The sequence below is a fragment of the mitochondrial genome of Hippoglossus stenolepis (genome assembly GCF_022539355.2).
Source record: "Hippoglossus stenolepis mitochondrion, complete genome".
Classification (NCBI taxonomy): domain Eukaryota; kingdom Metazoa; phylum Chordata; class Actinopteri; order Pleuronectiformes; family Pleuronectidae; genus Hippoglossus; species Hippoglossus stenolepis.
In genome coordinates this window covers 1-17,841 of record NC_009710.1, presented here as the reverse complement: position 1 = coordinate 17,841, position 17,841 = coordinate 1, and the positions used below count along the sequence as shown (strand labels likewise).

At 45.7% G+C, this 17,841-nt stretch overlaps 13 protein-coding genes and 24 non-coding genes across 37 annotated transcripts, besides 1 other annotated feature; 9 read left to right on the top strand and 28 right to left on the bottom strand. All coding sequences in view use genetic code 2, as the record gives it.

Annotated features, from left to right (window-relative positions):
* Positions 1 to 2,135: a D loop.
* On the top strand, positions 2,136 to 2,206 carry tRNA-Pro. Its single transcript has one exon. It is a non-coding gene; the product is annotated as a tRNA-Pro (tRNA).
* On the bottom strand, positions 2,206 to 2,278 carry tRNA-Thr. Its single transcript has one exon. It is a non-coding gene; the product is annotated as a tRNA-Thr (tRNA).
* On the bottom strand, positions 2,279 to 3,419 carry CYTB (cytochrome b). The gene has a single exon. A coding segment is annotated over exon 1 (1,141 nt).
* Positions 3,420 to 3,423: 4 nt separating this feature from the next.
* Positions 3,424 to 3,492, top strand: tRNA-Glu. The gene has a single exon. It is a non-coding gene; the product is annotated as a tRNA-Glu (tRNA).
* ND6 (NADH dehydrogenase subunit 6) lies at positions 3,493 to 4,014 on the top strand. The gene has a single exon. The coding sequence runs from the start codon at positions 3,493 to 3,495 to the stop codon at positions 4,012 to 4,014; it is 522 nt and encodes a 173-aa protein (YP_001403153.1).
* ND5 (NADH dehydrogenase subunit 5) lies at positions 4,011 to 5,849 on the bottom strand. Its single transcript has one exon. The coding sequence runs from the start codon at positions 5,847 to 5,849 to the stop codon at positions 4,011 to 4,013; it is 1,839 nt and encodes a 612-aa protein (YP_001403152.1).
* Positions 5,850 to 5,922, bottom strand: tRNA-Leu. The gene has a single exon. It is a non-coding gene; the product is annotated as a tRNA-Leu (tRNA).
* Positions 5,923 to 5,926: 4 nt separating this feature from the next.
* Positions 5,927 to 5,993, bottom strand: tRNA-Ser. The gene has a single exon. It is a non-coding gene; the product is annotated as a tRNA-Ser (tRNA).
* Positions 5,994 to 6,063, bottom strand: tRNA-His. The gene has a single exon. It is a non-coding gene; the product is annotated as a tRNA-His (tRNA).
* On the bottom strand, positions 6,064 to 7,444 carry ND4 (NADH dehydrogenase subunit 4). Its single transcript has one exon. A coding segment is annotated over exon 1 (1,381 nt).
* Positions 7,438 to 7,734, bottom strand: ND4L (NADH dehydrogenase subunit 4L). Its single transcript has one exon. The coding sequence runs from the start codon at positions 7,732 to 7,734 to the stop codon at positions 7,438 to 7,440; it is 297 nt and encodes a 98-aa protein (YP_001403150.1).
* tRNA-Arg lies at positions 7,735 to 7,803 on the bottom strand. Its single transcript has one exon. It is a non-coding gene; the product is annotated as a tRNA-Arg (tRNA).
* Positions 7,804 to 8,152, bottom strand: ND3 (NADH dehydrogenase subunit 3). The gene has a single exon. A coding segment is annotated over exon 1 (349 nt).
* On the bottom strand, positions 8,153 to 8,224 carry tRNA-Gly. Its single transcript has one exon. It is a non-coding gene; the product is annotated as a tRNA-Gly (tRNA).
* On the bottom strand, positions 8,225 to 9,009 carry COX3 (cytochrome c oxidase subunit III). The gene has a single exon. A coding segment is annotated over exon 1 (785 nt).
* On the bottom strand, positions 9,010 to 9,692 carry ATP6 (ATP synthase F0 subunit 6). The gene has a single exon. A coding segment is annotated over exon 1 (683 nt).
* ATP8 (ATP synthase F0 subunit 8) lies at positions 9,683 to 9,850 on the bottom strand. The gene has a single exon. The coding sequence runs from the start codon at positions 9,848 to 9,850 to the stop codon at positions 9,683 to 9,685; it is 168 nt and encodes a 55-aa protein (YP_001403146.1).
* A 1-nt stretch (position 9,851) lies between these two features.
* On the bottom strand, positions 9,852 to 9,924 carry tRNA-Lys. Its single transcript has one exon. It is a non-coding gene; the product is annotated as a tRNA-Lys (tRNA).
* On the bottom strand, positions 9,925 to 10,615 carry COX2 (cytochrome c oxidase subunit II). The gene has a single exon. A coding segment is annotated over exon 1 (691 nt).
* Positions 10,616 to 10,621: 6 nt separating this feature from the next.
* On the bottom strand, positions 10,622 to 10,692 carry tRNA-Asp. Its single transcript has one exon. It is a non-coding gene; the product is annotated as a tRNA-Asp (tRNA).
* Positions 10,693 to 10,706: 14 nt separating this feature from the next.
* Positions 10,707 to 10,777, top strand: tRNA-Ser. Its single transcript has one exon. It is a non-coding gene; the product is annotated as a tRNA-Ser (tRNA).
* COX1 (cytochrome c oxidase subunit I) lies at positions 10,773 to 12,338 on the bottom strand. Its single transcript has one exon. It carries the CDS (start codon positions 12,336 to 12,338, stop codon positions 10,773 to 10,775), a length of 1,566 nt encoding a protein of 521 aa, YP_001403144.1.
* A 1-nt stretch (position 12,339) lies between these two features.
* On the top strand, positions 12,340 to 12,407 carry tRNA-Tyr. The gene has a single exon. It is a non-coding gene; the product is annotated as a tRNA-Tyr (tRNA).
* Positions 12,408 to 12,472, top strand: tRNA-Cys. The gene has a single exon. It is a non-coding gene; the product is annotated as a tRNA-Cys (tRNA).
* Positions 12,473 to 12,510: 38 nt separating this feature from the next.
* On the top strand, positions 12,511 to 12,583 carry tRNA-Asn. The gene has a single exon. It is a non-coding gene; the product is annotated as a tRNA-Asn (tRNA).
* A 1-nt stretch (position 12,584) lies between these two features.
* tRNA-Ala lies at positions 12,585 to 12,653 on the top strand. The gene has a single exon. It is a non-coding gene; the product is annotated as a tRNA-Ala (tRNA).
* Position 12,654: 1 nt separating this feature from the next.
* tRNA-Trp lies at positions 12,655 to 12,726 on the bottom strand. Its single transcript has one exon. It is a non-coding gene; the product is annotated as a tRNA-Trp (tRNA).
* On the bottom strand, positions 12,727 to 13,772 carry ND2 (NADH dehydrogenase subunit 2). The gene has a single exon. A coding segment is annotated over exon 1 (1,046 nt).
* Positions 13,773 to 13,841, bottom strand: tRNA-Met. Its single transcript has one exon. It is a non-coding gene; the product is annotated as a tRNA-Met (tRNA).
* Positions 13,841 to 13,911, top strand: tRNA-Gln. Its single transcript has one exon. It is a non-coding gene; the product is annotated as a tRNA-Gln (tRNA).
* tRNA-Ile lies at positions 13,911 to 13,981 on the bottom strand. Its single transcript has one exon. It is a non-coding gene; the product is annotated as a tRNA-Ile (tRNA).
* Positions 13,982 to 13,986: 5 nt separating this feature from the next.
* ND1 (NADH dehydrogenase subunit 1) lies at positions 13,987 to 14,961 on the bottom strand. The gene has a single exon. It carries the CDS (start codon positions 14,959 to 14,961, stop codon positions 13,987 to 13,989), a length of 975 nt encoding a protein of 324 aa, YP_001403142.1.
* On the bottom strand, positions 14,962 to 15,035 carry tRNA-Leu. The gene has a single exon. It is a non-coding gene; the product is annotated as a tRNA-Leu (tRNA).
* On the bottom strand, positions 15,036 to 16,750 carry 16S rRNA. Its single transcript has one exon. It is a non-coding gene; the product is annotated as a l-rRNA (ribosomal RNA).
* Positions 16,751 to 16,824, bottom strand: tRNA-Val. The gene has a single exon. It is a non-coding gene; the product is annotated as a tRNA-Val (tRNA).
* 12S rRNA lies at positions 16,825 to 17,773 on the bottom strand. The gene has a single exon. It is a non-coding gene; the product is annotated as a s-rRNA (ribosomal RNA).
* Positions 17,774 to 17,841, bottom strand: tRNA-Phe. Its single transcript has one exon. It is a non-coding gene; the product is annotated as a tRNA-Phe (tRNA).

The window sequence follows — 17,841 nt, the reverse complement described above, 5'->3', positions numbered from 1 at the left end:
AGTAAATTTTCTAGCCACATCTAGAGGTGGTACTTTGTTTGTGTTTAGCCTTTGGGGCGTTAAAAGGCTGGTTTTCAGGAGGATTTAAGGGTCTATCGGTTAAAAAAAGGTATTTGAATGGAGCAGTTTTCTTGGATTTTGTTTTGTGCCTTCCGTAGTTAGGGTGGTGAAAGGAATACTTGAAATAATCTAAACAGCAGTTTTTTGATCATGAAGAAGGTGACAGGGCGTTTGTGGGTTTGCGGTATTTGTGGGTTGAAAAGTGGTATTATTAAAACAACTGGTGGGGTTGTGATAAGCCAGGGGTATTTGTGGGTTGAAAAGTGGTATTATTAAAACAACTGGTGGGGTTGTGATAAGCCAGGGGTATTTGTGGGTTGAAAAGTGGTATTATTAAAACAACTGGTGGGGTTGTGATAAGCCAGGGGTATTTGTGGGTTGAAAAGTGGTATTATTAAAACAACTGGTGGGGTTGTGATAAGCCAGGGGTATTTGTGGGTTGAAAAGTGGTATTATTAAAACAACTGGTGGGGTTGTGATAAGCCAGGGGTATTTGTGGGTTGAAAAGTGGTATTATTAAAACAACTGGTGGGGTTGTGATAAGCCAGGGGTATTTGTGGGTTGAAAAGTGGTATTATTAAAACAACTGGTGGGGTTGTGATAAGCCAGGGGTATTTGTGGGTTGAAAAGTGGTATTATTAAAACAACTGGTGGGGTTGTGATAAGCCAGGGGTATTTGTGGGTTGAAAAGTGGTATTATTAAAACAACTGGTGGGGTTGTGATAAGCCAGGGGTATTTGTGGGTTGAAAAGTGGTATTATTAAAACAACTGGTGGGGTTGTGATAAGCCAGGGGTATTTGTGGGTTGAAAAGTGGTATTATTAAAACAACTGGTGGGGTTGTGATAAGCCAGGGGTATTTGTGGGTTGAAAAGTGGTATTATTAAAACAACTGGTGGGGTTGTGATAAGCCAGGGGTATTTGTGGGTTGAAAAGTGGTATTATTAAAACAACTGGTGGGGTTGTGATAAGCCAGGGGTATTTGTGGGTTGAAAAGTGGTATTATTAAAACAACTGGTGGGGTTGTGATAAGCCAGGGGTATTTGTGGGTTGAAAAGTGGTATTATTAAAACAACTGGTGGGGTTGTGATAAGCCAGGGGTATTTGTGGGTTGAAAAGTGGTATTATTAAAACAACTGGTGGGGTTGTGATAAGCCAGGGGTATTTGTGGGTTGAAAAGTGGTATTATTAAAACAACTGGTGGGGTTGTGATAAGCCAGGGGTATTTGTGGGTTGAAAAGTGGTATAAAAGTAATTGCCTTTTCTGAGCTACCAGAGGTTTGTCCTGTTTCCGGGGGGTTTTCAGGGGTCTTAGCAACTTCAGGGGTTTAGGGGGGTAGGGGGGTTTTTCGCGCAAAAAAAGGGGGTATCCTGGGGATGATAGAAGAAATGAGCAAATCTTTATGCACATGATAACACTTAATGTTATTTTTTTAATAAAGACTCCCTACATGGATACTATGTACGGCGCGTGCAAGAAAAGTGCTCCCCCTTTAAACGTCTCTGTTGGCTGGATGCACTTTGAAAAGTCAAGTGAAAGGAAAAAAAAAAAGAGAACCCCTTACCCGCTGGAGTGAACGCCCGGCTTGCTGGGTAACGAGTCGTATGTATTATCAACATTAACTTATGTAAGTGTCGATGAAAGTGTGAGGGATAATATCAATCAATGGCCCTGAAGTAGGAACCAAATGCCAGGAATAATTCACCGAGTGAAACCCCCACAATTTTTGTCCCTCACCCTCAATAAGAGTTATCATTAAGGAATCACCGGTTGGTAGGCTCTTACTACATAGAATTTTGAGGTCGGCGAGATTTTGAGTCTTGGTATAACTCGACTGATGAGTGTTGTGTTCGGTCTTAGATCTCGACTGGTCCTGGACTTTCACTTATTTAAGATTAGTGATCACTCAGGTTTTAGTTCGTCTTAGTTAAAAATGGTGGTGAATGAGTGTTCTATTACGAGATGTGGTGATTATACATGTATGTCCTAGTACATTACATAAAATGGTTACTATAAATATATGGTGTTATTACATACATGTATATGAAAATCCTTCATTGTACATTTATGTACCACAAAGAATAGTTTAGTGCTAGAATCCTAGCTTTGGGAGTTAGGGGTAGGAGTTGAAATCTCCTTTCTTTGAGCAGTAGGGAGGATTCTAACCTCCGACGGCCAGTTTACAAGACTGGGGCTCTGTGTGCTGAGCTACTAGTGCATTTTCATCCAAGGACTTTATTCTCTAGTCAACCTGCTGTTGGGATCAGGACTAGGAAGAGGGAGAAGTAAAGGAGAGACGCTACTTGCCCAATGATAACGAAGGGGTGTTCTACGGGCATTCCTCCAATTCAAGTTAGAATCATAACGTCTGCTACTAAAGATCAGAACAAAAATTGTGTTAGGGGACGGAATATCAGGCTTCGTTGTTTAGAGGTATGAAGGAAGGGGACGAGCATAAGAACTAAGATTGAGAATAAAAGGGCAAGTACTCCTCCAAGTTTGTTTGGGATGGAGCGGAGAATAGCATAGGCAAACAGGAAGTATCACTCTGGCTTAATGTGTGGGGGAGTAACAAGCGGATTTGCAGGGGTAAAGTTATCTGGGTCTCCTAAGAGATTTGGGGAAAATAGGGCTAGGGATGCTAATGCAGTAAGAAGGACTGCAAAGCCTAAGAGGTCCTTGTAAGTGAAGTAGGGGTGAAAGGGAACTTTGTCGGAGTCTGAGTTTAGCCCGGTTGGGTTGTTTGAGCCAGTTTCGTGAAGAAAGAGTAGATGAATTAACGTTGCGGCAGCGATGATGAAGGGGAAGAGAAAGTGGAAGGCAAAGAACCGGGTGAGGGTAGCATTGTCTACAGAAAAACCACCTCAGATCCATTGGACCAGGGTGTTTCCGACGTAGGGGACGGCAGATAGAAGGTTGGTAATAACGGTTGCACCTCAAAACGACATTTGTCCTCAAGGGAGGACGTATCCAACGAAGGCTGTTATTATTACGAGAAGGAGGAGAATAACCCCAACAGTTCATGTTTCTTTATAGAGGTAAGAGCCATAGTATAGACCTCGGCCAATATGAAGGTAGAGGCAAATGAAAAAGAATGATGCGCCGTTGGCATGAATGCTTCGGATAAGTCAGCCGTAGTTGACGTCTCGACAGATGTGGGCTACGGAGGTGAAGGCAGTAGCAATGTCTGATGTGTAGTGTATGGCTAGAAATAAGCCGGTTGCAATTTGGGTAATTAAACAGAGTCCTAAAAGAGACCCAAAGTTTCATCAAACAGAGATATTAGAGGGGGCTGGGAGGTCGACTAAAGCATCGTTTGCGATTTTTAGAAGAGGGTGGGATTTACGTAGACTGGCCATTAGGGTTCTTGTAGTTGAATAACAACGGTGGTTTTTCAAGCCATTAGTCCTGGTTAAAGTCCTGGCAGGAATTATGACTTTCGCTATATATTTAGTTTTATTTTCTCTTGTGTTGGGGTTAGTTGCAGTTGCTTCTAATCCGTCCCCTTATTTTGCTGCTTTGGGTTTGGTTGTGGTAGCTGGCATGGGGTGTGGTATATTAGTTGGGCATGGAGGGCCCTTTTTGTCACTAGTCCTGTTCTTAATTTACTTAGGCGGGATGTTAGTTGTATTTGCATATTCAGCAGCGTTAGCTGCTGAGCCGTACCCAGAGAGCTGGGGTAGTTGGTCGGTAATGGTCTACGGGGTTGTCTATACAGGAGGAGTATTATTAGTTTCTGGATTGTTTTGAGGGGGGTGGTATGAATCTTCTTGGGTCTTAGCAGATGAGTTGGGGGAGTTTTCCGTATTTCGAGGGGATATCGGAGGGGTAGCCTTAATATACTCTTCTGGGGGGTGGTTGTTAATCACTAGTGCATGGGTATTGCTCTTAACTTTGTTTGTAGTCCTTGAGTTAACTCGGGGTATGAGCCGAGGGGCGTTGCGAGCGGTTTAGGTGATGAATATGGGGATTATAAGGGCTAGTGTTAGGAGGAAGAGGGTAAGATATGTTTTGATCACCCCCCGTTGAATATTACTTGTAGAGGACACTAGAGGTCGGTTAGCGGATTCAATGGCTTTGGGGCCTGTTTTTTCTAATCATGTCTGATCTACTGTTTGGTTAGCAATATTTTGGCCTAGGAAGAAGAGCAATACAGGGGTTAGGCGGTGTATGACCCCGGGGAAGAAGCCTAATAAGGCAGAGAAGTGGTGTATGTGCGTGCCGGGTATTGGCTCATATTGCTTGTTGGTTAATATGGCGAGCTCTATAGCAACAAGAAGGCCGATGATTGTAACTGCAAGAGCAGCTAGTTTAAGGAGAGGAGGCATGGATATGACAGGGGTTTTTAAGGGTGTAATATTAGAGGTAATTAGTAAGCCTGCAACGATACTTCCCCATGCTAGCCGCTTAAGTGGGTTAATTACTGCTGGGTTGTTTTCGTTGATCGGAGAGAGGGGACTAAATCGGGGGTGGCCCATGGGTACAAAAAATACTACTCGAAAGCTGTAGATTGCTGTGAAAGAGGTGGCTAGGAGGGTTAAGGTTAGGGCTCAGGCGTTTAGGTGGGATGTGTTCAATGCTTCGATGATGGCATCTTTAGAGAAGAAGCCAGCCAAGAAGGGGGTTCCTGTGAGGGCGAGGCTGCCAATAGTTAGGCAAGAGGATGTGAAAGGTGCAAGGTGGTGTATGCCCCCTATTTTGCGGATATCTTGTTCATCATTTAGGCTGTGGATAATAGATCCGGAGCATAAAAACAGTATGGCTTTAAAGAAGGCATGTGTACAGATGTGAAGAAATGCTAGTTGTGGTTGGTTTAGACCAATGGTTACCATTATAAGCCCAAGCTGGCTGGATGTAGAGAATGCGACGATTTTTTTAATATCATTTTGCGTGAGGGCACAGGTTGCAGTGAATAGTGTTGTAAGAGCTCCGAGGCATAGGCAGGTTGTGAGGGCGGTTTGGTTGTTTTCCAGGAGGGGGCTTATTCGTACTAGCAGGAAAATGCCGGCAACGACCATAGTGCTAGAATGAAGTAGGGCAGAGACCGGTGTGGGACCCTCCATAGCGGAGGGTAGTCAAGGGTGAAGTCCGAATTGAGCCGATTTGCCAGTTGCTGCAATGATGAGTCCGAGAAGAGGGTAGGTTAAGTCTATGTCCTTGGTGGTTGCAAAGATTTGTTGTATCTCTCAGGAGTTAAGGTTTGCTGCTATTCAAGCCATGGCGAAGATAAGTCCGATGTCTCCTACTCGGTTGTAAATTACTGCTTGAAGCGCTGCAGTGTTAGCATCCGCCCGTCCGAACCACCATCCAATAAGTAAGAACGATATGATCCCCACTCCCTCCCAGCCGATAAATAGTTGAAACATATTGTTTGCAGTTACTAGGACGATTATGGCAATCAGAAACGTCAGGAGGTATTTAAAGAAGCGGTTCATGTGTGGGTCTGCGTGCATGTATCATGATGCGAACTCCAGGATGGACCAAGTTACGTAGAGGGCAATGGGTGTAAAAATAATTGAGTAGAAATCAAATTTCAAGCTAATGTTGATATTGAAGGAGTTAGTATTTATTCAGGTTCAATTAGTAACGATTGTTTCTGCGCCCTCATTAAGAAATAGGGTCAGAGGTAGCAGACTAACAAAGAAAGCTATTTTTACAGCTGTTTTGACATGGGTGGTAGCTCATTGAGGGCCTCGAGGTGTAGGACGGATCGTGGTGATTAAAGGATAGGCTAGTAATGCAAAGATTGTGATCAGGCTCGATGAAATCATTAGGGAGGTGGGGTACATAGCTGCTACTTGGATTTGCACCAAGAGTTTTTGGTTCCTAAGACCAACGGATGAGCTGTTATCCTTTAGGAGCTTTTCGAGTGAGCCTAGGGGTCCAACCAAGGTCGTGGGAATTAGCAGTTCTCATTGCTGCGAGCCTCTCTCGGTGGGAGAAGGGATTTTAACCCTTATTTTTAGAATCACAATCTAATGTTTTTGTTAAAACTACACCTACAGGCAGTTCAGCCTCAGATCAGCTCGGGCTTAAGTACGAGCAGAATTAAGGGGATAAGGTGAAGTGCAATAAGAAGGTGTTCTCGGGTGTGAGATGGTTCAAGTGCAATGACATGTGTTGGGATAGGGCCCCGTTGAGTTATTAAGAATATGTAAAGGGAGTAACCAGCTGTGATTAGAGTGCCTGCACCGGTTAATGCCAGAGTTCACCAGGACCAGTTGAATAAAGAAGTGATAATTATCAGCTCCCCCATGAGGTTGGGTAGTGGTGGCAGAGCTAGGTTGGCCAAGCTAGAAATAAACCACCAAGTGGCTATTAGTGGTAGGGCTACTTGAAGTCCTCGCGCCAGGACCATTGTTCGACTGTGGGTTCGTTCATAGTTTGTGTTTGCCAAGCAGAAGAGGGCTGATGAAGTAAGACCGTGTGCAATTATGAGGGTGAGGGCTCCTGTTAAGCCTCAGGGTGATTGAATAAGAATTCCCCCAGCCACTAGGCCCATGTGGCTGACTGATGAGTAGGCAATTAAGGACTTAAGGTCTGTCTGGCGTAGACAAATTGAGCCAGTTATAATTACCCCTCAAAGTGCAAAGACAATGAAGGGGTAGCTTAATTCCTTAGTTAGAGGTTCCAATATCGTTATCATGCGGATCATGCCGTATCCCCCTAGCTTCAGTAGAACTGCTGCAAGGATTATTGAGCCTGCAATTGGAGCTTCAACATGGGCTTTAGGGAGCCATAGGTGGACCCCGTAGAGGGGTATTTTAACCAGGAATGCTAAAAGACAGCCTGCTCATCATAGTTTGTCTGCATAAGACGAGAGAGCGAGCGGGTCCGTATAGTGAAGGGTTAACAACGATAGGGTGCCGGATGTGTTTTGGAGTAGGAGTAAAGCAACGAGAAGGGGGAGTGAGCCCGCTAATGTATAGAAGAGAAAGTAGGTTCCTGCGTTTAGACGTTCTGTTTGGTTTCCTCAGCGGGTGATAATGATTAGCGTGGGGATAAGGGTGGCTTCAAATATTACGTAAAACATTACCAGTTCGGTGGCGCTAAATGCTAGGATTAGGAAGAACTGGAGTGAGGCGAGAAGTGTGATGTACATGCGCTGGCGACTAAGAGGTTCTAAGGCTGTGTGTTTCTGGCTTGCCAAAATTATTAGTGGGAGTAATCAGCATGTAAGAACGAGGAGGGGGGTCGATAGGGAGTCGGTAGCTATAAAGAGGCTAAGTGACGATCAGCCGGTTTCTGAGAGGTTTTTTAGTCACGAAAGGCTGACCAAGGAGATGCAAAAGCTATACATTAAAGTCATGGGTCAGAGTCAGTTGGGTTTGAGTAACCAGGCTGTTGGGATTAGCATAAGTGTTGGGATTAGGACTTTTAGCATTGGAGAAGATTTAGGCTTTGTAATCGGTCGGTCCCGTGGGTTCGAGCAGTGGCTACTAATAGGGCGAGACCGGCGCTTGCTTCGCAGGCTGAAAATGCAAGCAGAAGTATTGGAGATGCTGAAAAGTTGGTTGAGTCAAGTTGTAGCGTTCATAGGGAAAGAGCAATAAATAGGGATAGTATTATTCCTTCAAGGCACAATAGAGCGGAAAGGAGGTGAAACCGGTGGAATGCCAGGCCTGTTAAACCCAGAAGAAAGGCTGAGGAGAAGGCAAAGTGTGTGGGGGTCATTAAGCGGTTGCGGATTTAAACCACAAGTTTTTGAGCCGAAATCAAATGTTTTTCTTAGACTAACCACCTATTCCGCCCATTCTAGACCCCCTTGCATTCATTCGTAAATGAGGCCAAGGGTTAGAAGGGCTAGGACAGCTGTAGCTCAGGTGAATGTCAGTAGTGGTGATGCTAGTTGGTCACCTCATGGAAGAGGGAGGAGGAGAGCAATTTCTAAATCGAATAGAAGAAAGAGGATGGCGATGAGGAAAAACCGCAGTGAAAAAGGCAGCCGGGCGGATCCTATCGGGTCAAAGCCGCACTCGTAAGGTGATAGTTTTTCGTGGTCTGGTGTAATTTGGGGTAATCAAAAGGACACAAGGGCAAGTACTGTCGAGAGGAGGGTGGCAATCGAAATGATGGTTAGAAGAAGGCTCATTATCTTCCCTTGGATTTTAACCAAGACCGGGTGATTGGAAGTCACTTATACTAGATTTAATACTAGGAAGATTAAGATCCTCATCAGTAAATAGAGATATAGAGGAAAAGTCAGACGACGTCTACGAAGTGTCAGTATCATGCGGCTGCTTCAAACCCAAAGTGGTGGTTTGATGTGAAATGGTGAAGAATTTGGCGTAATAGACAAACGGCTAAGAATGACGTGCCAATTAAGACGTGTAGTCCGTGGAAGCCGGTGGCAACAAAGAATGTAGCGCCGTAAACTCCGTCTGCAATGGTGAAGGGGGCTTCGTGATACTCTAGGCCTTGAAGGAAAGTGAAGTACCCCCCGAGTAAGATTGTAAGAGCAAGAGATTGAATAGTTTGTTTTCGTTTACCCTCTATAATGCTGTGGTGTGCTCAGGTAACAGTTACGCCAGAGGCAAGCAGGACTGCTGTGTTAAGAAGTGGGACTTCAAAGGGGTCTAAGGGAGTAATGCCTGCCGGTGGTCAGAAGCCGCCTAGTTCAGGGGTAGGTGCTAGGCTTGAATGGTAAAAGGCTCAGAAGAAGCCTAAGAAGAATAGGACTTCTGAGGTAATAAATAAAATTATTCCATATCGGAGGCCTTTTTGAACGGGGGGAGTGTGGTGTCCTTGAAATGTGCCTTCCCGTACGACGTCCCGTCATCATTGGAAGATTGTTAAGGTGAGAAGGATTGTCCCAATAGTTATCAGGGTTGTGGAGTGGAAGTGGAATCAGATAGCAAGGCCAGATGTTATCAATAGGGCAGCAATAGCCCCTGTTAGGGGTCATGGGCTGGGGTCGACTATGTGGTATGGGTGTGCTTGATGGGCCATTAAACGTTCTCTTGTAGATATAGGCTTAGGAGTAGAACAAAGACATAAGCTTGAATCATGGCAACGGCTACTTCTAGTAGGGTGAGGAGGAAGAGGACCACCGTTGTTAAGATAGCAACAACAGGTATGAGGGGAAGAAGGACGAAGGCAGCTGTTGCAATGAGTTGAATAAGGAGGTGGCCTGCTGTGAGATTTGCTGTTAGTCGGACACCGAGAGCGAGGGGTCGAATGAATAGGCTAATTGTTTCAATGATAATAAGTACAGGGATGAGGGCAGTGGGGGTGCCTTCTGGAAGAAGGTGGCCTAGGGCATGCGTTGGTTGATTTCGTATCCCGATAATGACAGTTGCTAATCAAAGGGGTACTGCGAGGCCTATATTAAGGGAGAGTTGGGTCGTTGGTGTGAAGGTGTATGGAAGGAGTCCTAGTATGTTGATAGAAAATAGGAAAACTATTAACGAGGTGAATAGAACTGCCCACTTGTGGCCTCCGGGGTTTAGGGGTAGAAGAAGTTGCGAGGTGAAGCGGCTAATAAATCACCCTTGAAGCGTTAGTACGCGGTTGTTTAATCAGCGGGCTTGCGGGGTTGGGAACAGAATTCAAGGCAGGCTAATCGCTAGAGCAATTAGTGGGATGCCGAGGTATGAAGGGGATATAAATTGGTCAAAGAAGCTTAGTATCATGGTCAGTTTCAGGGCTCTGTTTTAGGTTTTTGTGTGCTTTGGGAGGTGGGTTCATTAGGATAGGTGTGTGCTAAAACTTTGGGGGGAATAACAGTTAAAAAGATTATTCAAGAGAAAACTAAAATTGCAAATCAGGGTGCGGGGTTCAGTTGAGGCATGTCGCTAAGGGTGGTTGTTAGGCACCAGTCTTTAGCTTAAAAGGCTAACGCTTGTACTTATTAGCTTCTTAGCGAGGCGTCTTCAATTATTAGTGAAGACCAGTTCTCAAAGTGTTCAAGGGGGACTGCTTCTACAACAATGGGTATAAAACTATGGTTAGCCCCGCAAATCTCAGAACATTGTCCGAAAAATACGCCTGGTCGGCTAACAATAAAGGTTGCTTGGTTCAATCGTCCAGGTACGGCGTCAACTTTTACGCCTAGAGAGGGGACTGCCCAGGAATGTAAGACATCTTCAGCCGAGATTAAAACGCGAATTGGGGATTCTACCGGGATTACTATTCGGTGGTCTGCTTCTAGTAGTCGGAATTGTCCGGGGGTCAGGTCTTGTGTGGGGATTATGTATGAGTCAAAACCGAGGTCTTCGTAGTCTGTGTATTCGTAGCTTCAGTATCACTGGTGGCCAATGGCTTTAATTGTCAGGTGGGGGTCATTAATTTCGTCTATTAAGTACAAAATTCGGATGGATGGTAGGGCGATAAGGATAAGAATAACAGCTGGGAGAACTGTTCAGATAATTTCAATTTCTTGAGAGTCTAGTACAAGTTTATCTGTTAGTTTGGCTGTGACTATAGCCGCAATAATATAAAGTACTATTGTGCTAATGAGAATTACAATTATTAAGGCGTGGTCGTGGAAGTGAAGTAGTTCTTCTATTAAGGGTGAAGCTGCGTCTTGAAATCCGAGTTGTGAGGGATGTGCCATTGCGTTTAAGATACGCGGGGGTTGAACCCACAATTCTGCCTTGACAAGGCAGTGTTATAGCGTTTTACTAGTATCTTATTGGTGTGTTGTGAAGAAAGTGACAGAGCGGTTATGTGGTTGGCTTGAAACCAATTGATGGGGGTTCAACTCCTCCCTTTCTCGTTAGCTTGTTCGAATTTATACGAACTTGTACGAATGCGGGCTCTTCAAATGTGTGGTAGGGCGGAGGGCAGCCGTAAAGTCATTCAATGTTAGTTGCAGTTAGTTCTACTGCTCCGACTTCTCGTTTGGCTGTAAATGCTTCTCAAATAATGAATAAAAATAAAATTACAGCAACGAGGGACATTAGGGACCCGATTGATGAAACAGTGTTTCAAAGGGTGTATGCATCTGGGTAGTCTGAGTACCGTCGGGGTATTCCGGCCAGGCCCAGAAAATGTTGGGGGAAGAATGTTAGATTGACTCCAATAAATATCAGGCCGAAGTGGATTTTTGTTCATGTGGAGTGAAGGGTATAGCCTGTAAATAATGGAAACCAGTGGACGAAGGCGGCAACGATTGCAAATACAGCACCCATAGATAGTACATAGTGGAAGTGAGCGACTACATAGTATGTGTCATGCAGAACAATATCGAGAGAGGAGTTAGCTAAGACGATGCCAGTGAGACCGCCTACTGTAAAGAGAAAAATAAAGCCGAGGGCTCATAGAAGGGGTGTTTCTCATTTAATGCTTCCTCCATGGAGGGTTGCGAGTCAGCTAAAGACTTTTACGCCAGTTGGAATCGCAATGATTATTGTGGCAGAGGTAAAGTAGGCTCGTGTATCTACATCTATTCCGACTGTAAATATGTGATGGGCCCAGACAATGAACCCCAGGAGTCCAATGGCCATTATGGCTCAGACTATCCCCATGTAGCCAAAAGGTTCTTTCTTACCTGCATAGTATGCAACAATGTGAGAAATTATTCCGAAGCCCGGGAGAATAAGAATGTATACCTCTGGGTGACCAAAGAATCAGAATAGGTGCTGGTAGAGGATGGGGTCACCTCCTCCGGCAGGGTCAAAGAAGGTCGTGTTAAGGTTGCGGTCTGTCAGTAGTATTGTAATTCCTGCGGCTAAAACGGGCAGGGATAGAAGAAGAAGTACGGCTGTAATAAGAACGGCTCAAACAAATAAGGGGATTTGGTACATAGTGACTGTTGTGGGTTTCATGTTAATGATAGTAGTAATAAAGTTAATTGCCCCCAGAATTGATGAAATTCCTGCAAGGTGAAGTGAGAAGATTGTCAGGTCTACGGATGCCCCGGCGTGGGCTAAATTGCCAGCTAGTGGGGGGTATACGGTTCATCCGGTACCTGCTCCGGCTTCAACACCTGAAGAGGCTAAGAGGAGGAGAAAGGAGGGGGGAAGAAGTCAGAAACTCATGTTATTCATTCGAGGGAACGCCATATCTGGGGCCCCAATTATTAGTGGAATAAGCCAGTTTCCGAACCCCCCAATCATAATGGGTATTACTATAAAAAAGATTATTACAAAGGCGTGTGCGGTGACGATTACATTATAAATTTGGTCGTCTCCCAGGAGAGCCCCGGGTTGGCTTAGTTCTGCCCGAATAAGCAGACTTAGGCCTGTCCCCACTATTCCGGCTCAGGCACCAAATACGAGATAGAGGGTGCCGATGTCTTTGTGATTGGTCGAGAAAAATCAACGTGTGATTGCCACAGGTAGGATGGCTGAGTTAAGCGGTGGATTGTAGACCCATAGACAGAGGTGCAAGCCCTCTTCTTACCAAGCCCCGGGGTGTTACATGTTAGATTGCAAATCTAAAGAAGCAGGCTAACTGCCTGCCGGGGCTTTTCCCCGCCTTTTAGTTTCTAAATTAGGCGGGGAAAAGTAGATAGATGCTCGCTGGATTGGGCGCTTAGCTGTTAACTAAGATTTTGTAGGATCAAGGCCTTCCTATCTAGAAAGGCTTTAGCTTAATTAAAGTGTTTGCTTTGCATGCAGAAGATGTGGGATAGTAGCCCGCAAGTCTTAACAGGGACTGAGAGATTTTCACTCACGCTTACGGCTTTGAAGGCCATTGGTCTAAGTGCTAGCCTAAGTCCCTTAGGTGACCAGTAGTGCTACGGCAGCGGGGGCTAGTGGGAGGAGAAGGGTGGTTGCTGCAGTGGAGACGGCGAGGGGAAGCGTAAATTGGGGGGAGTAGAATCGTCAGGGAGTGACGCCAATGAGGTTGTTGGGGAATATTGTGAGGGTTATTGCATATGAGAGACGGAGGTAGAAGTAGAGACTCAAGAGGGCAGTTAAAGCGGCGAGGGTGGCAAGTGCTGGAAGGTCTTGCTTAGTCAGTTCCTGAAGAATAAATCACTTGGGTATGAAGCCGGTAAGGGGGGGAAGGCCGCCGAGGGATAGTAAAACCAGGGGTGCTAGGGCTGTGAGGGCAGGAGTCTTTGTTCACGAGATTGCGAGGGCATTGACAGTGGTGGCTTTATTTACTTTAAAAATTAGGAATGCTGAGAAAGTCATAGTAAAGTACGTGAGGAGGGTGAGAAGGGCAAGGAGGGGTGAAAATTGAACGATCAGCATTATTCAGCCAAGGTGGGCAATTGAGGAGTAGGCGAGGACTTTGCGTAACTGGGTTTGGTTGAGACCACCTCAGCCACCAACGAGCGTGGATAGTAAGCCAATAATGATTAGAGGCGTAGGGTTGGTTGTCTGAATTTGTAGTAAGAGGGCAAAGGGTGCAAGTTTTTGTCAGGTTGAGAGGATAAGTCCGGTGGTTAGGTCTAGTCCTTGGAGTACTTCGGGAAGTCAAGAGTGCATTGGTGCCAGTCCGACTTTTAGTGCGAGGGCAATAACAATCATTGTTGTTGGGAGGGGGTGTGTTATCTGTTGAATGTCCCATTGGCCTGTGAGTCAAGCGTTGGTAGTACTCGCAAACAGGAGGGTGGCGGCTGCTGTGGCTTGTGCGAGAAAGTACTTAGTGGTAGCTTCGACTGCCCGGGGGTGGTGATGTTGGGCTATTAGGGGAATAATGGCTAGTGTATTAATCTCAAGTCCTATTCAAGCGAGAAGCCAGTGTGAGCTTGCAAACGTGAGTGTTGTTCCTAGGCCCAAACCAAATAGAAGAGTGGTCAAGATGTAGGGGTTCATTAGTAAAGGAAGGACTTGAACCTACATGGTTGGGGTATGGGCCCAAGAGCTTATTTAGCTGACCTTACTAGTAAGTGGTGTAGAGGAAGCACGAAGAGTTTTGATCTCTTCAGGTTGGGTTCGATCCCCTTCTTTCTAAGGAGTTGGGGGGACTTTAACCCCCATAATTCACTCTATCAAAGTGGCCCTTTAAATTCAGGCACAGCTCCTGCGCCTATAGTTGTGGTGGGAGACCAGCGAATGCAATAGGGAGCGCCAAGTGTCAGATAACTAGTGCCAAAGTCAGTGGAAGAAAGTTTTTTCAAATGAGGTGCATAAGTTGGTCGTAACGGAATCGCGGGTACGAAGCTCGGACTCATAGGAAGACAATTGACAGAAGGGCTGCTTTAGTCATAATATTGATACTGGTTAATTCTGGGATAGATGGAATGTGGGAGGCCCCTAAAAATAGTGTAGCGGACAGGGTATTTATTAGGAGAATATTTGAATATTCGGCCAAGAAGAACAAGGCGAAGGGTCCGCCTGCGTACTCTACGTTGAAGCCCGAGACAAGTTCAGACTCTCCTTCTGTTAAGTCGAAGGGTGCACGGTTTGTTTCGGCAAGAGTGGAGATATATCATATGGCAGCCAGTGGTCAAGCGGGCACTACTAGTCAAATGGCCTCTTGGGCTGTGTTAAAGGTTTGAAGTGTGAAGCCTCCGGTAAAGATGATAATGTTTAGCAAGATGAGTCCAAGGCTGACTTCGTAAGAAATTGTTTGTGCGACAGCCCGCAGTGCCCCTACTAGGGCATATTTTGAATTAGATGCTCAGCCGGAGCCCAGAATAGAATATACTGCAAGGCTAGATAGGGCTAGAATAAATAAAATACCTAGGTTAAGGTCCACGACAGGGTACGGGAAAGGTATGGGGGCTCAAAGGGTTAGGGCTAGTGTGAGAGCGAGCATAGGGGCCAGGAGGAATAGGACGGGTGATGCGGTCGAAGGTCGAATGGGTTCTTTAATAAAGAGTTTTACACCATCAGCAATAGGTTGAAGGAGGCCGTAAGGCCCTACGATGTTTGGCCCTTTTCGGAGTTGTATGTAGCCTAGCACTTTTCGTTCAAGGAGGGTAAGGAATGCTACGGCTAGCAATACAGGTACAATAAAGGTTAGTGGGTTGATAATATGCGTAATGAGAGTTGAAATCATAGTTAAGGAGAGGATTTGAACCTCTGTGGAAAGGGCTTAGGTCTTTTGCATTAGCCGGGCTCTGCCACCCCAACTTGCTGTTATCTCCAGCAAAAGGGTTATGCCCTTTTGCCTAGTTTAGATTTTTTCAATAGGTGGGGGTGAGGCGTACTTTTAGCAGGGGCCTCTTCTTTTCGGTCCTTTCGTACTAGAAAAGATCATGTCATAGATAGAAACTGACCTGGATTACTCCGGTCTGAACTCAGATCACGTAGGACTTTAATCGTTGAACAAACGAACCCTTAATAGCGGCTGCACCATTAGGATGTCCTGATCCAACATCGAGGTCGTAAACCCCCTTGTCGATATGGGCTCTAAAAGGGGATTGCGCTGTTATCCCTAGGGTAACTTGGTTCGTTGATCGGTTTTACCGGATCAGTTTGGTCAGAATTTCTGCTGGTTAGAGCTGTTGCTCTGGCTTGCGGGAGAAGAAGTAACTTAGGGGTGTGCTCCCTTTCCACGTGGGGGTTTTGTATTCCCCATGGTCGCCCCAACCGAAGACATCAAGGCAGATTCCATTTAGTTCAGGCCCTTAGCTGGGGGTATTTGACATGGGCCACCTGTGTGTCTAAAGCTCCATAGGGTCTTCTCGTCTTATGGTTTAATCCCCGCTTCTGCACGGGGAGATCAATTTCATTGACCGGGGGAAGGAGACAGTTAAGCCCTCGTTATGCCATTCATACAGGTCTTCATTTAAAAGACAAGTGATTACGCTACCTTTGCACGGTCAAAATACCGCGGCCGTTGAACTATATGGTCACTGGGCAGGCGGGACCTCTTATACTGTGGTTATGCAAGAGGCGATGTTTTTGGTAAACAGGCGAGGCTTGGGGTATGTTTGCCGAGTTCCTTCTCCCCCCTTTGGTCTTTCCTTTTGGGCACACCAGTGTGGGGTTAACGGGTTTGCATTGGATGTTTTTCTGGCCTAAATTTGTGGTAGTTTCCAATACCCTCTTTGATTGGGGCCGTTAAGATTCGGTGGGGGGTCCGTTCCGATTTACACATGTGCAAGGAGAGGGTGATTATACCCTCTTATTACTCATATTAGCATAGTCGTTCCTATGTGGTGCATAGGAGGGCCTGTTAAATGTGGGGGAATAAGATAGGGTTATCGGTATAACGGGAGGGCTTTATGTTTGAGCTTTAACGCTTTCTATTAAGGTGGCTGCTTTTAGGCCCACTAAAACATCTGTCCTTATTTGAATATGATCTTTATCCTGCTGAGAAAGTTGTGTCTTGTATCAAAGGGGCTGTACCCCCTTTGACTAACACCCCTGGTTCCTCATTGCATCTGAAGGGTTAATAAAGTGCATGAGTGGAGAATCCAGGGGGCTGAACTTCTATTCAATTCACAGGCAACCAGCTATAACTGAGTTCGGTAGGTTTGTCACCTCTACTCAAAGCTCTTCCCACTCTTTTGCCACAGAGACGGGCTCGCCCTATAAATAGGCTGTCTTGGAGTAGCTCACTCAGTTTCGGGGTTACAAACTCTAGGTTCTCTTTGCTTGAAAGTGCTAGCTAAATCATGATGCAAAAGGTACGAGCACTAAGCTCTGCTTTCTTAAGCTTTACTGGGCTTTTTCATCTCTCTTTCAGCTTTCCCTTGCGGTACTTTTTCTATTGCTCCAAAATTTCCTTTTTTATCGCCTGGACTTAGGGGGGAGAATGGTTTAGCTACGTGGGTGTTTCGTGCTTTAGGGGTTATAAATGGGGGTTTGTTGTGTTAAGGGGTTGGGCTAGCTAATAGGCGTCAGGGTGATCCGACTTGCACGGACGTCTTCTCGGTGTAAGTGAGATGCTGTATTCTATCTTAGCTACACTCTGATTTTTCCAAGCGCACCTTCCGGTACACTTACCATGTTACGACTTTCCTCCCCTTCGCGGGTTGTAGGGTTTTAATTAGTTTAGTTTAGGGGGCTTGGGGAGGGTGACGGGCGGTGTGTGCGCGCTTTAGGGCCAGTTTCAGCGGGACGCTCTATTTCCTGCTTACTGCTAAATCCTCCTTCAGTTACATGTTTCAATGCAACATTCGTGTTTGCTATGTTTAGCAAATGTAGCCCATTTCTTCCCTCCTCATTCACTACACCTCGACCTGACGTTTTGGGCTGTGCCAATTTTGCTTACTGTAAAGCCTTCACAGGGTAAGCTGACGACGGTGGTATATAGGCGGATAAAACAAGAGAAGGTGAGGTTTAACGGGGGTTATCGGTTCTAGAACAGGCTCCTCTAGGTGGATGTTAAGCACCGCCAAGTCCTTTGGGTTTTAAACTGATGTTCATAATTCCCGGGCGGATATGGAGTGTATAGTGCAATCGATGTTTAGGGCTAAGCATAGTGGGGTATCTAATCCCAGTTTGTTTCTTAGCTTTCGTGGGTTCAGGATGAGTAGAGCTACTTTCGTAATTGGGTTTCATACTTTCGGGTGCGTATAACAGCTTTGAAAGCGTTCGGCTCTAGTTTAGTAAATCCCCTAACCACTCTTTACGCCGTTGTTTGTCAACTTGGGCCTCTCGTATAACCGCGGTGGCTGGCACGAGTTTTACCGGCCCTCTTAACCTTAACTAAGTCAAGTTTTCACTTATGGCTTAATATTTATCACTGCTGAGTTCCCTTGAGGGTGTGGCTAAGCAAGGCGTCGTGGGCTAGCTGGGCTTGTGCCTGATACCGGCTCCTAGTTCCCAAGCAGGGAGTTGTGGGCATTCTCACAGGGGGGCGGATACTTGCATGTGTAAGTTTAGTTAAAGTCGACAGTAAAGTCAGGACCAAGCCTTTGTGCTCCCGGGGCTTTCTAGGGCCCATCTTAACATCTTCAGTGTTATGCTTTAATTAAGCTACGTCAGC